This window comes from Alosa pseudoharengus, unplaced genomic scaffold, assembly GCF_046254945.1.
Source record: "Alosa pseudoharengus isolate Yale_2024_CS ecotype anadromous, Long Island Sound unplaced genomic scaffold, YU_APseudo_1.1 YU_APseudo_1.1_scf_13, whole genome shotgun sequence".
Classification (NCBI taxonomy): Eukaryota; Metazoa; Chordata; class Actinopteri; order Clupeiformes; family Clupeidae; genus Alosa; species Alosa pseudoharengus.
Genome location: NW_027468598.1, coordinates 28,614,670 through 28,627,055, shown reverse-complemented (window position 1 = coordinate 28,627,055; position 12,386 = coordinate 28,614,670). Strand labels below are relative to the sequence as shown.

Here is a 12,386-nt window from a genome sequence, read left to right as displayed (position 1 = left end):
CAATGTATGTCTTGGGCCTCGGCCTTGATTTGATAGCTGAAAATATATGTTTCCCATTTGTTCAACACAGTTAAACTAACGTTAATAGAGTTTGGAGTTTTTTTATGAGAGGTATGTTAAATGTTTTGAAAAAGGGTGTAAAAAACATGTGGAACCAAGTGTTAACACATGATCAAGAGATAAGAAAGAAGGTGAAGATGAAGATCGAGTGGATCTCAGTTTCATTAAGTGTATTGTAGCAATAGAGACAATAACTGTAAGGATGGTTTGAAGGTTTCTTTACCCTGGCAAATGGGAAGGGCATGGCTCCACCGGCCTCGGGCGGAACAGTGCGTGGAGCTGCTTCCCTTGAGGATGAAGCCGCTATCACACTCTGACCAGCAGGTGGAGTTGTAGCTGAACTTCTCCAAGGGGTCCTGACACCTTAATGTGCCGTTTGATGGGGCTTTTAAATGTTCGCACCTTACAGCTGCAACACATGGGAGAACAACTGACTCCAACAACATCCATGAACAATATATTTTCATGATAATTACACACATATTGTGCATATACATCATCACACCAAAGAACACTGACATCCAGCACTTGTTGTATTTCCTTTCTTCTCAGCTAGTGTTGGCACACCTCTGTTAACCACTCAGTGTCTGTACCTGTGCAGTTGGGGGCTGGGTGCGTCCACTGGCCTGTGGCATCACATTCTGTTCTTTGAGCTCCCTGGAGCAGGAAGCCTTCATCACACCTGAATTCACAGGTGGAGTTGAAGCTGTTGAGAGAAATGGGGTGGCTGCAGTTCATTCTTCCTCCACCGGGGGCATCAGACACTCCTGGACACTCCACAGCTGGAGAATGAGACAGAGACATGAGAGGCTAGACATAGCGATTGGCTTCCAGACTGGTGAGAAGTAAATGCTGTGGTGGAATCTGTGCAGTTATGGGCAATGAAGTTGGTGAGTTTCTAAACAGACAGAAGAGAGAACAGAAGCTTATGTTGAGTGTTTCTTTACCCTGGCAAACAGGAAGGGCATGGCTCCACTGGCCTCGGGCGGAGCAGTGCGTGGAGCTGCTTCCCTTGAGGATGAAGCCGCTATCACACTCTGACCAGCAGGTGGAGTTGTAGCTGAACTTCTCCAAGGGGTCCTGACACCGTAGCTTGCCATTAAGAGGGGCATTTAGTTGGCCACAGCGTACCACTGAAGTATATCAAAAGACAATGAATGCCACAAACTGTGTATTCTTTATACAAAGGCTTTATAAACTTTTGGCAACCCAGGTAAAAAAAAAAAAAACTATTAAAAGTATACTTTTTGAAAGTGTACTAAGTACAGTTTGTACTTTTTTCGTCAAATCCAAGTGTAATTAAGTGTATTGAATTATTTATTAAGTTCAACTTAATACCAACTTGACTATACTTTGAGTGTAATTAGTGTGCTAAAATGGAACAACTTTTTTCAAACTTTAAGTGTAAGTACATTATACAAAAAGAGATTTTATGAGCATTCGAAACACAGTCGCAGTACAATTTTGTAACATCCCAAGTGTATTGGAAATGTACTTAAAAGGCATTACAGTATAACTAACAATAGTGTAGTAGTGTATTTTGAATACACTCTTATCATCCTCATTTCTATTCATTTGGCATGCTTCTGTAATATTTTAAATTAACTTCAAATGTACTTCCTGACTACAATAAGTGCCTTGAAAGTTTAGCAGTTATGTTAATAAAAGTATAGTCTTAAGATACTTTAAGCATTATAAAGGCATGCAATTTAAGTATAATATTAGTGTGATTTAAAATTGTACTATTAGTACTCTCCTACCTATTCTGTTACATGACAAATTAAACTTTGATTATGAGAAAAACATTTTATTGACATGAATGAAAACAAAACATAATATTCATCCATAACAAAAGTAAAACATTTTTCTGAAAGTTATGGATCTCTTAAGCATATCTTTTCAAGTTGGATGTGGTAACACGATAAAACATGCATTTGGGCGTATTATATTATTTCACATGCATAGATTTTGAGTGGCTGTTTGGAGCGCTGGTCAGATTCCTCCTCGCTCGCAGCATTTTCTTCCATGCTTGGTGAGCAGTTTCCTCTGAGTGCGCACGCGCAGAGAGAATTTGCACGCACACATTTAATATCTACATGTGTGAAATAATATATAATATAATACACCCGAATGCATGTTTCATCGCGCAAGTGCTTTTTGCCACTATTGTGTCGCGCGATACTCTACAGCCTCATTGGTAGACCATCAATTCAAAATGCAGATTTCATGAAAAACAAAAGTTGTTTACCCTCCTAGGTGAGAGAATTTGCCCTCTACGCTTGAAATTGTTTACTGGACACCCAGCCTACAAGCCAACAACTTAACAGTCTAACATGGCTAAATTTGTAATGCATGATCATTTATTGCTTATTTGTTTGCAAAGTCTTCTGGCCCAGAAAGAAAACCATGGTGGTTACGGATCATGGCTGAGGAGGAAAGGTACAGCTGGTAGAGTTGTGCAGTGAGTGAACTTCCCTCCCAACACTGAGATGTGGTGGCAAAAGCTGGGGTAGCTAGCTTCCTTACTAGCACACCATCTTCCAGTCCAAGATGCATAAAGTTTTCGGTGGCAACCCCGGGGCTGGACAGCAGTCAATTGCATTGACCTTGGTATTAGAGAATTTGTCTCTGTTGTCTGTGAAAAGAAAGAGGATGGACAACATTTTACAAGATAAACAATATTTTACACAGAAATCCATTGGCAATGATGAGATTAATACAGATTATCTGTACCTATTTGACATTTACTTTGTATGGGTCAAATTGGTATTGACACCATCTGTTTGCCATCCTGGTATGGGTAGACCTGGCCAGGTAGTCTTTCCTCAAAGCGCTGCGCACCTTGGCACCGATATGAGTGCAACCACCCTGTTTTCTGCATTTGATTACCTTAGATTCCTTTGTTTCCAATACAACCGTATTATCGTTTTCGGGTCAAATGGCATTTTAAATGGGAGTCGTAGGGGCACTAGCCTACTATTTTGATGCATGAATCAAAATCATCATGTATCAAAATAGTTCTGCCCCTACGACTCCCATTCAAAATGCCATTTGACCCAGAAACGACAATACAGTCAAGCTTAATTGTGGCGCTTCTGACTTAATTATGCTTTCAAATGAAAGTTTGACTCAGGTACATTCACAAAAAGACCCTAGGTTGCATTTTGGCTTGAGTTATGCTTTAAGAGTAATGGGACAAGGTCCTATTTACCTTTACTGCTGATTATTTGAGGCTTTCAGACATCTCGGTTTCAAAACTGTCCAGGAACACCTGTAAAAACATAGTTAGGCTACAGATTAAATTACAAACACTACCATGAAATGAACTTGAATGCTCTGTCAAACACAAATAATTAAAAAAAATCTAAATCTATCGCATAAACCCAGGCATAATATCAATCATGTAGCCTAAGCTTCATAGCACTAACTTAGTAGAACACCAGGTTTAATTCCCCCTCTAATATCAATGGTGGAAAAAAACGTTCTACTTCATAAAATGCATGTAATTTGTCCTGTAGACTCATTTTAAAAGATGTCTCCACGATTAAAGAAAAAAACAGCTACAATGTCATTAGCATGCCTAATGAATGTGAAGTGTGACTAGCCTAGCACCATCCTCTTTTCTGTGAGTTAACTTAGCCTACACCACACATAATATTAAAGAACATTGGTGAACTTTAGGCAAACGTTGCTTAATAAAGAACACACTTTCTTCCATCATAGTTTGTCTAACGTTAGTGCTAGCCAACGCTTGTCAATAATCCCACAAACACAAAGCAGGCTAATGTAGTTTTCTTCTTGATAGGGATCTGGTCGACGTTTATGACTTATGACGTGATCTGGCATTGCTAGCTTGTACTAGCAAGGATAAAAACAAACTCTTGAAAGATTGCTAAGCCATCAATTTAACTTCTCCAAAGACTACCGAAGGTCATAAAGAGTAAGCTACATCAGAATCATTTAACAATAGCCTATGCTTTGGGACTCACCTGATAACGAATAACTTGGCACTTTAGATCCAACTGGCTTCAGCCCTTGTTATCTCATATGATGAGTCCTTCTGGCTCTGTAGGACCAACGTCTCTGGCATGACTAGAATTTATGGTATCTTTAATTTGGACAAACCTGTAACCTTATACGGACCGTAAACGTATGCATTTTCTGGTCTCTACAGTCCATCTGTCTTGCAAATAAAGTTACAAGCATAGACTGTATAAAATAACGTTAATGTTTGCTCACACCACGTTTTGCTCGAAAGCTGCACAGATCCGCCCACTCCGTTTCAAATTCAAACAGCCATGTTATTGGTCACTGGACTGCCTATACATTTAACTGTGTTGCCTATAAATTTAACAAAATGCCACATTCATCCTCTCACAACCTCTACTACATCACAAACGTATAGGCTACTACCTTACTAAGACACAAAATCAACAAAAGAAAAAATATTATTTGATGACCAAAACTGATAGATCAGTGTGTCTAGGCTAGGTTATTGCACATTGCCATCCATGCGGCTGACATATCAGGCCTAAAAGCTACACACATTAGTATTTTATTAAAGGTGAGATGACTATGAAACTATACAAACAAGGTATTAGGCCTACCAAAAAAATATACTTTCCATAAGTACACTATATTACAACTCTAAGTATTAGCAATTTAATACACTTAAACTAAATAAACTTTTTTACCATTTGAAATACACTAACAACAAAGTACACTTTTAAAAAGTACATTACAAAAACACTTTGAATATTGCACAATAAGTATATTTAATTTTGTACACTGAAGTTGAACTTAATACTATGACTATGAAACTATACAAACAATGTATTAGGCCAGGGGTGGGCAACTAATTTCCCCAAGGGGCCACATGACAAACTGGGACTGTTGAGGAGGGCCGGACCCAAAATACCGAACTCAAGTCTGAACTCAATTCTGTCCAATTCTATTCTGTTCTTGTATAACATTAAGTAAATCATATGGTTTTGTTTACTACTCGTAAGAACAGATGAAAATGTGAGGAAGACAAAGGAAAAACAGCAATAGGCTATTTAATTTATGTCCAGTATTTAATCCTCATTCTCGAAAATTATTTTTTGACATTGACATTTTTTTTTCAGTTTTCAAAGACTGATATAAAAAAGTACTACAATATCTATATAACTAGATGTACCGCAGAGCGGTACAAAATATGACCGCCGCCCAGTCCAGCACATTTTTTCCACAAAAAGAAATCACGCTGAAAGGCCTATATGATTCTAACTGTCTCACTAAATTGCATTATCCACACTCAATTCTCACTGGTATCTGCTAGACAACAAGTACCAAAACATGATTAGTTCATAGATTTTCACATGTAAAATTCATTTTATACAACCCCACCTCCATCTTGCCTGTTCATAATTCTGAGAAATTCTTGATTGTTTGTGTTATGTTTATGTTATGTGTGTGGGTGTGTGTGTGTGTGAGTGTGTGTGTGTGCGTGCTTGTGTGTGTGCCTGCGTATGTGTCTGTGCATGGAAGCGTACATATGTGTGAGTATGTGTCATACGTATGATTACTGTGTGTGTGTGTGTGTATCTGTTTGTGCACATGTGTGCAAATGAAATGGGTTAACATGACCCCTGGAGGCAAATATACGGAAAAAAATGGTCATCCTAGGCCCTACAGTTCTCAAGATATTCACAGAGAACTGTGTCTGGCCTACCCTCCTTTCGGGGGGTCCAGTCCAGCGGGGGGGCTACAGATCAAAACGAAAAATGACGGTTCCATGCTATCCATGTGGGGGTACATGCCCACCAAGTTTTGTGTACCCCGGTCTTTCAGTGTCCCGGGAATCCTTGTTGGTGTACGTCACTAAATGTACACATAAATTATTTTATTGTAAGGCCCCCCATGAACGAAAGTACACAAAACTTGGCATGCATTCGGAGGGTGTCATAATGATCCTACACTTTCAATTTCGTGCAGTTTTGACCATGTCAGCCAGAGATATTGTGATGAAAACACCTAATTTTTTGCTTTTTAATTTTTAACTAGGTGGCGCTATACATGAAATAAGTGGTAATGGGATGGGTTGACATGGCCCCTTGAGATCAATATACAAAAAAAAGGTGGACCTCCTAGGCCCTACGGTTCTCGAGATATTCACAGAAAACTGTCTCCGGCCACCTACAGGCCAGTTGGTGTATAGTAACATAAATTTATTTATTGTGTGGCCCCCCATGAACGGAATTCCACGAAACTTGGCGTGCATTCAGAGGGTGTCATAATGATCCTACACTTCCAATTTCGTGCAGTTTTGACTAAGTTAGGTCACAGATACCTGCGATTACAACACCTCATTTTTACTTTTTTGTGTTTAACTAGGTGGCGCTATACATGAAATGAGTGGTTATGGAATGGGTTGACATGGCCCCTTGAGATCAACATACAAAAAAAAATGGTCCTCCTAAACCCTACGGTTTTCGAGATATTCCCAGAAAACTGTGTCTGCCCTACCCTCCTTTCGGGGGGTCCAGTCCAGCGGGGGGGCTACAGATCAAAACGAAAAACGATGGTTCCATGCTATCCATGTGGGGTTACATGCCCACCAAGTTTCGTGTACCCCGGTCTTTCAGTGTCCCGGGACTCATTGACGGCAATTTGGGCATGCGAAAAAGAAAAAAAAAAAAAAAAAAAAAAAAAAAAAAAAAAAAAAAAAAAATCTGACTAAACCTATATGACCGCCGCTTCGCTGCGCGGCGGTCATAATTAGGCTAGGCCATGAAAATGTGAAGGAGTCAGTACAACCATAGGCCTGTGCCACCATTTCATCAACACTCAGCAATATTTCATCATTAAATCATTACCATCATTAAATTAACTCTATGCAGAATTAGACTATGAAAATGTGGAGCAGACTATAGTAGGCTGTCATTAGTTAATCAACATGCACAAAGAAAACTATTTTAAAAATGTAGGCTCACAACTGTGATTGGCCAACTCGCCCTGTGTGTTGAGCCGGCTGCTTCAAGCAACCTGTGGGTAGTAGCATCATACTAGTTCGCTAACATAAGCTTTGCAAATAAACTCAGACATATTTTGGTTACAATGACGGGGTTATCCGAATGTAAACTATCTATCTGCCAGTAAAGTTTTGAAATTAACACTTCGTATCGCCAACAAACAGCAGGAGTTCGTTCTGACAACCTTTGCGGTGGTGAGCGACGCAGACATAAGACACACAAAACTTTGAAAGGTTTACGCCGACTTAAAGGCAACTGCATTGTGTCGACGCAGAAGCATAAATTCTATTCACCAGCACAATTCAGTGAGGGTGTTTACATCGTATGCATCCACGCACAAATGTATGGGCGTACAAATAGCAGTCGCTTTCAAAATAAAAGCAACGATATTGATTTGCGTGCATTATCGCTATGCTAGGCTCTTGACTATTTGTTCTTTCACGGACCTTACGCGGGCCGGTCAGGGAAAGCCCACGGGCCGGATGTGGCCCGCGGGCCGTATGTTGCCCATGTATGTATTAGGCCTACCAAAAAATATACTTTCCATAAGTACACTATATTACAAGTATTAGCAATGTAATACACTTAAACTAAATAAACTTTTTTACCATTTAAAATACACTAACAACAAAGTACACTTTTAAAAAGTACATTACAAAAACACTTTGAATATTGCACAATAAGTATATTTAATTTTAGTACACTGAAGTTGAACTTAATAACATCTACTTTGAAGTATACTTTCTAAAAGTACACATTAAACATACTTCACATAAAGTACAAAAAGTGTAAGCATACTTGCTTTATACTTCATGTACTTTAATCATATTTCTAACACACTAGAAATAACAAAGTATACTACTTTTTTACCTGGGAATGGAGTACAAATTATAAATATTTACAGAAAGCAGTGTGATCATGGAGGTTGTTTGAAGGGCATGACTGGACATTAAGGCCTTTATATAACACATGAATAAAACACGTTCTCTGTTTTTCTTCATGCACCTGTTTTCATGTTTGTATTTATGTTATGCCAGGCCTATGCCATTCATCAGAACTCATCATACACCTCAGTGTCTTACACTATCCAGCCACCTGAAGTGTATTCGCCCCTCGGCCAGAACGAGGCTAAAGGGTACACTTGCCATTACACCTAAGTCCAGCAGATGGCGGAGGTAATGCACTCCGTTTGCAAACTGCCAAAAAAAACTCATTGAAGAAGAAAAAGAATATGCCAGCGAACCCTTCTTTTTCTGTGAGCTTCTTTTTTTGACAGTTTGCATTACCACCATCTGCTGGACTTAGGTGTAATTGTAAGTGTACTCTTTAGCCTTGTTCTGGCCACTGGGTGAATAAGGCAAATACCTCAGTCTCAGCAGCATCCTGCTGACAGGAGGGTCTCACCTTCACACACAGGTGCTGCTGCTGACCAGGCTCCAGACGCCAGGCAGGTGAGGTTGGCTGGTCCCGTCAGAGTGTGACCCGCCTTACAGGAGAAATTGCAGGTAGAGTTGTAGGATGAGGCACCCAGTGGGTTTTCACAGGTGAAGTGAACTCCAGAAGGCACCAGCAGAGGATCACAGGTGACCACTGGAGAAAAGGTAAGCATGGTTAATAACAAACACACACAGACACACACATACACACACACACAAACACACACACACACACACACACACACACACAGACACATACACACACACACAAACACACACACACACACACACACACAGACACACACACACACACACATAAACAAACTGACATACAGTATGCATGACAACAGTGATGCAGACTAGTTCTTGGGTCATTACTGAAGTTGAAGTTCTCCTGTGATTCAGGAGACCAAATCAGCTAATGAATGAGAAGGACAGTCGGCCATTGGTACTCCAAAAGAACAAAATGATTCTGTGAGATTGCTCTAACGAAGGCGTGTCCCTAGTCTGTAACTGTATGGCGCCAGAGGTCTGTGAGTTTGCAAGGGTTGCACAACTGCTCCAAACTGGCAGGTCCCACTTCTCTAAAGCAAATTGTCATTGTTCACTCTGCAGACACACTGCAAAAATAAGTAGCAAAACAAAGTCACTTTTGGTAAATGATATACTAGGTGAGAAAGGATATTGGTAAAGGGAGGGAGTAAAGAAATTCACACTAATGTCTAAAACATTATGCAAATTCACCCTGAAAATATTCTCATCCAGCCAGTACTCTTTCATTCATCTTAGTGATCTTTTCATATTTTTCACACTGACTGATCAGCAACCAAAAATAAAATCAACTGGTATCACTGTTGTGTTTTATTCTAAATGGAAAAAATATACATTTACTGTGTCTTCAATAATGTGTGTTTTTGTGTGATTCTGTACCTGTGCAGTTGGGGGCTGGGTGTGTCCACTGGCCTGTGGCATCACATTCTGTTCTCTGAGCTCCCTGGAGCAGGAAGCCTTTATCACACCTGAATTCACAGGTGGAGTTGCATCTGTGGGGAGGAATGGGGTGACTGCAGTTCATGCTTCCTCCACTAGGGACATCAGACACTTCTGGACACTCCACAGCTGCAGGTCAAACAGGTCAATTAGTCGATCACTCCATAATAGTACAAGGTGTGGACAGCATTGCGTAATGCCTTTACACTATGAAGAAACTGACTGCAAACTTGTTTTCTAATAATTTACAAGAGTGTTGTTGTTGGTAAATGTAAAGGCGAGTGAAACTGTTCGGCCGAGTTGGGAGCCAAGCTAGGGCCTTAGGTGCATACAGTATTTCATGAAACATTTATTGAATTGTGTATGGAAATTCAATGTGAGCATGCCTAATATTTTAATATTAAAGCTGAAATCCGGCTATTTTTCACCTACATTTCTCAATGTCACCGAGCTACAGCACTACACTCTTGGGCCATGAACATGGGGGCCCATGAACATGCCCCCAGACTGTAGCACCGTAGCTGCCTGGAGGCTTTTTCTTTTTTTTCTCGTACCGACAGTAGGGCCTACTTAGTGACCTCGGAGATCTATGTGAAAAATCACGGGATTTCTCCTCTAACATCTAACATCTAACAAGTCTGACATAAAATGAAATCAAAGTGGAGACAGCCCACTAAGCCCTGCTCTGGAGCCTAAACTCGCCCACCCAGTGCAGCTGAGGGAGACTAAACGGTTACATTACTCTCTGACACTGATGAGAAAGGGTGTGAGATAGTCGATGTGAGGCATGTGGGTTTTTAACTACACACACACACTTACCTCTCTCACAGCGAGGGCCTTCAAAGCCAAGGTAACACCTGCACTTAAAGTCTCCAATGGTCTCCACACACGTCCCATTCTGACAGGACTTCTTAGAGCATGAGGCTTTTGGAGTTAAAACACAAACACACACACAAAGGTCCAACACTCAACTCCACTGTCCCCACAAATCACTCAGTGCTACTCTACCGATACAGGATGCACTTCATAGTAAATAGTCTGATTGTAAATACTAAATACATTAACATCTTTTTATTCATATAGCACCTGCATCTCAGTATGCCATTGATAAAGCAGTTTGTTTTTGTTTCATCTCATAAGAATAAATATTCTTGCAATATAAAATAAATGAAATAATTAAGAATCTTGTTTTACTCTTACTATAACCTGCATTTATATGCCACTGAGTGACTAAGCATTTCTAGTTTTTATCACATCAGAACTTGCAATTCGTGTTAAATTAATTATGAATTATTCTAACCTGTGTAGCAGATAGTTCCCTTTTTGTTCTTGCAGTTTTCATCATTCCATTTTGCCGTGTCCTTGTGTCTCTTGATGTAGATCTCCACACAGTCCTGCCCGTCGCCCAAGTCATTGGGCTCCCCCATGGCCCAGTTCTCCGCCTCGGGTGTCAGGACCTTATTGGTGCCCACCCAGGTCCACTTCTCCTGCCGCTTCCGGATGCCGATCCAGTAGTAGCCTTTGTCAGGCTTAGGCAGCGTCTTGTTGAGGTAGGCAATTTCATCCTTGTTCTGGATTGCCACCATGTCGGTGAAGTGCTTCTTGCAGTAGAGTCGAGCCGAATCCCAGTCCAAGGGGTCTGTGGTGTAATTATAAGTCCAGGCCTGAACGCCCATTCGACTTGGAAGCAAATCTGAAGGGCAGACATATTATAAGCATAGCCTTTTGAATCCTACTTTCACACAAAATAATAACATACTGGGTAATACACTTGAAATGGCTGCAAGCACCTTGACAACAAAGTACCTTGATACACAGCAACGTTTCGTTTTGTCCCTTGTCATTTTGTTATGTATACCATAAAGAAGCAAAATCCCATGTTGTTGAGTGCATCAGAATCTTTGTTTTTGTGTGATGTATTATAGTGCAAAACCAATGTCATTGTGGATAACTCACCATTACTTATTGCAATGAAAGTAATCCCCAATGCCACAGTCACCATGGATGAGTGCTGATGAAATATCCAAGAGCGCATCTGCAATGCCAATACAAGCCAACAAATATGTACATCAAGACAGAACTCACCCAGTCACTCTTTTGCCAGTGCCTCTCAACATACAGATGCAGAGGATGGTTCACATCCAACAAATTCAATTCACAATTCATAGTAACACACTTTAAAGACGTTTATATTGAGTGCAAGTCCACGTGAGAGGCATGATGTAATATGACAGTGAGTAATATGAGCATGAGTAGAAGAATCTTACCTTTTCACAGACATATGTTTTGGTAGACTGAGCATTCAACAGACCCATTCACACACTCTAAAGCTGACCTGACTATTGAATCATTGTTCCTACAAAAGGACATTTTGCAACCTTCCTTTCTCTTTTAATGCAACATTCACAGGAAACTCTGCACACTTGCCACAAAGATAGTGGGGTGTGTTATCCTTGCTTAACTCACAAGTCAATTATGCAGACACACAGGCCACACTTCCTGTGGTTAGAAATGAAGCATTACAGCGTATCTCCCAGTGAACACCCAACAAAAGCCAGTGAGAGTGAGGTAGCTGTATTAGTGACTGTCATTAGTGGCTGCTGTCACCAGTCTAACTAGCAGGTAGAGTGCTAAGCCATTTCAAATCGGATCTCAACGGAATATGCATGATGTAATACATTTTGCAACATTCCTTTATCTTTTAATGCAACATCTACAGGAAACTCTGCACACACTTGCCACAAAGATAATGGGGTGTGTTATCCTCATGAGTCAATTATACAGACATATACACTGTAAAAAAGAAAAAGTCAGGGCTGTCCAATTTATCAAACAATATTACATTGCAATTACATAAAACAGCCTAGTTTTGAATGAAACACATCCT

The 12,386-nt window shown here is 40.3% G+C and overlaps 1 protein-coding gene across 5 annotated transcripts in view; it reads right to left on the bottom strand.

Moving 5' to 3' along the window:
* Positions 1-11,847, bottom strand: part of LOC143122001 (P-selectin-like) — a 34,437-nt gene extending 22,590 nt beyond the window's left edge. For 4 of the 5 annotated variants that reach the window (XM_076282766.1, XM_076282767.1, XM_076282770.1 and 1 more), the window contains exons 1-9: positions 11,767-11,847; positions 11,456-11,534; positions 10,800-11,192; positions 10,319-10,423; positions 9,440-9,628; positions 8,478-8,663; positions 1,008-1,193; positions 654-842; positions 284-469 (exon numbers count right to left, since the gene is read on the bottom strand). In XM_076282766.1, the coding sequence (XP_076138881.1) occupies positions 284-469; positions 654-842; positions 1,008-1,193; positions 8,478-8,663; positions 9,440-9,628; positions 10,319-10,423; positions 10,800-11,192; positions 11,456-11,534; positions 11,767-11,814 (1,561 nt within the window). In that variant the 5' untranslated portion in view covers positions 11,815-11,847. The remainder of the gene's footprint in view (positions 1-283; positions 470-653; positions 843-1,007; positions 1,194-8,477; positions 8,664-9,439; positions 9,629-10,318; positions 10,424-10,799; positions 11,193-11,455; positions 11,535-11,766) is intronic. The other variant, XM_076282769.1, reaches the window with a different exon arrangement.
* Positions 11,848-12,386: the final 539 nt, after the last annotated feature.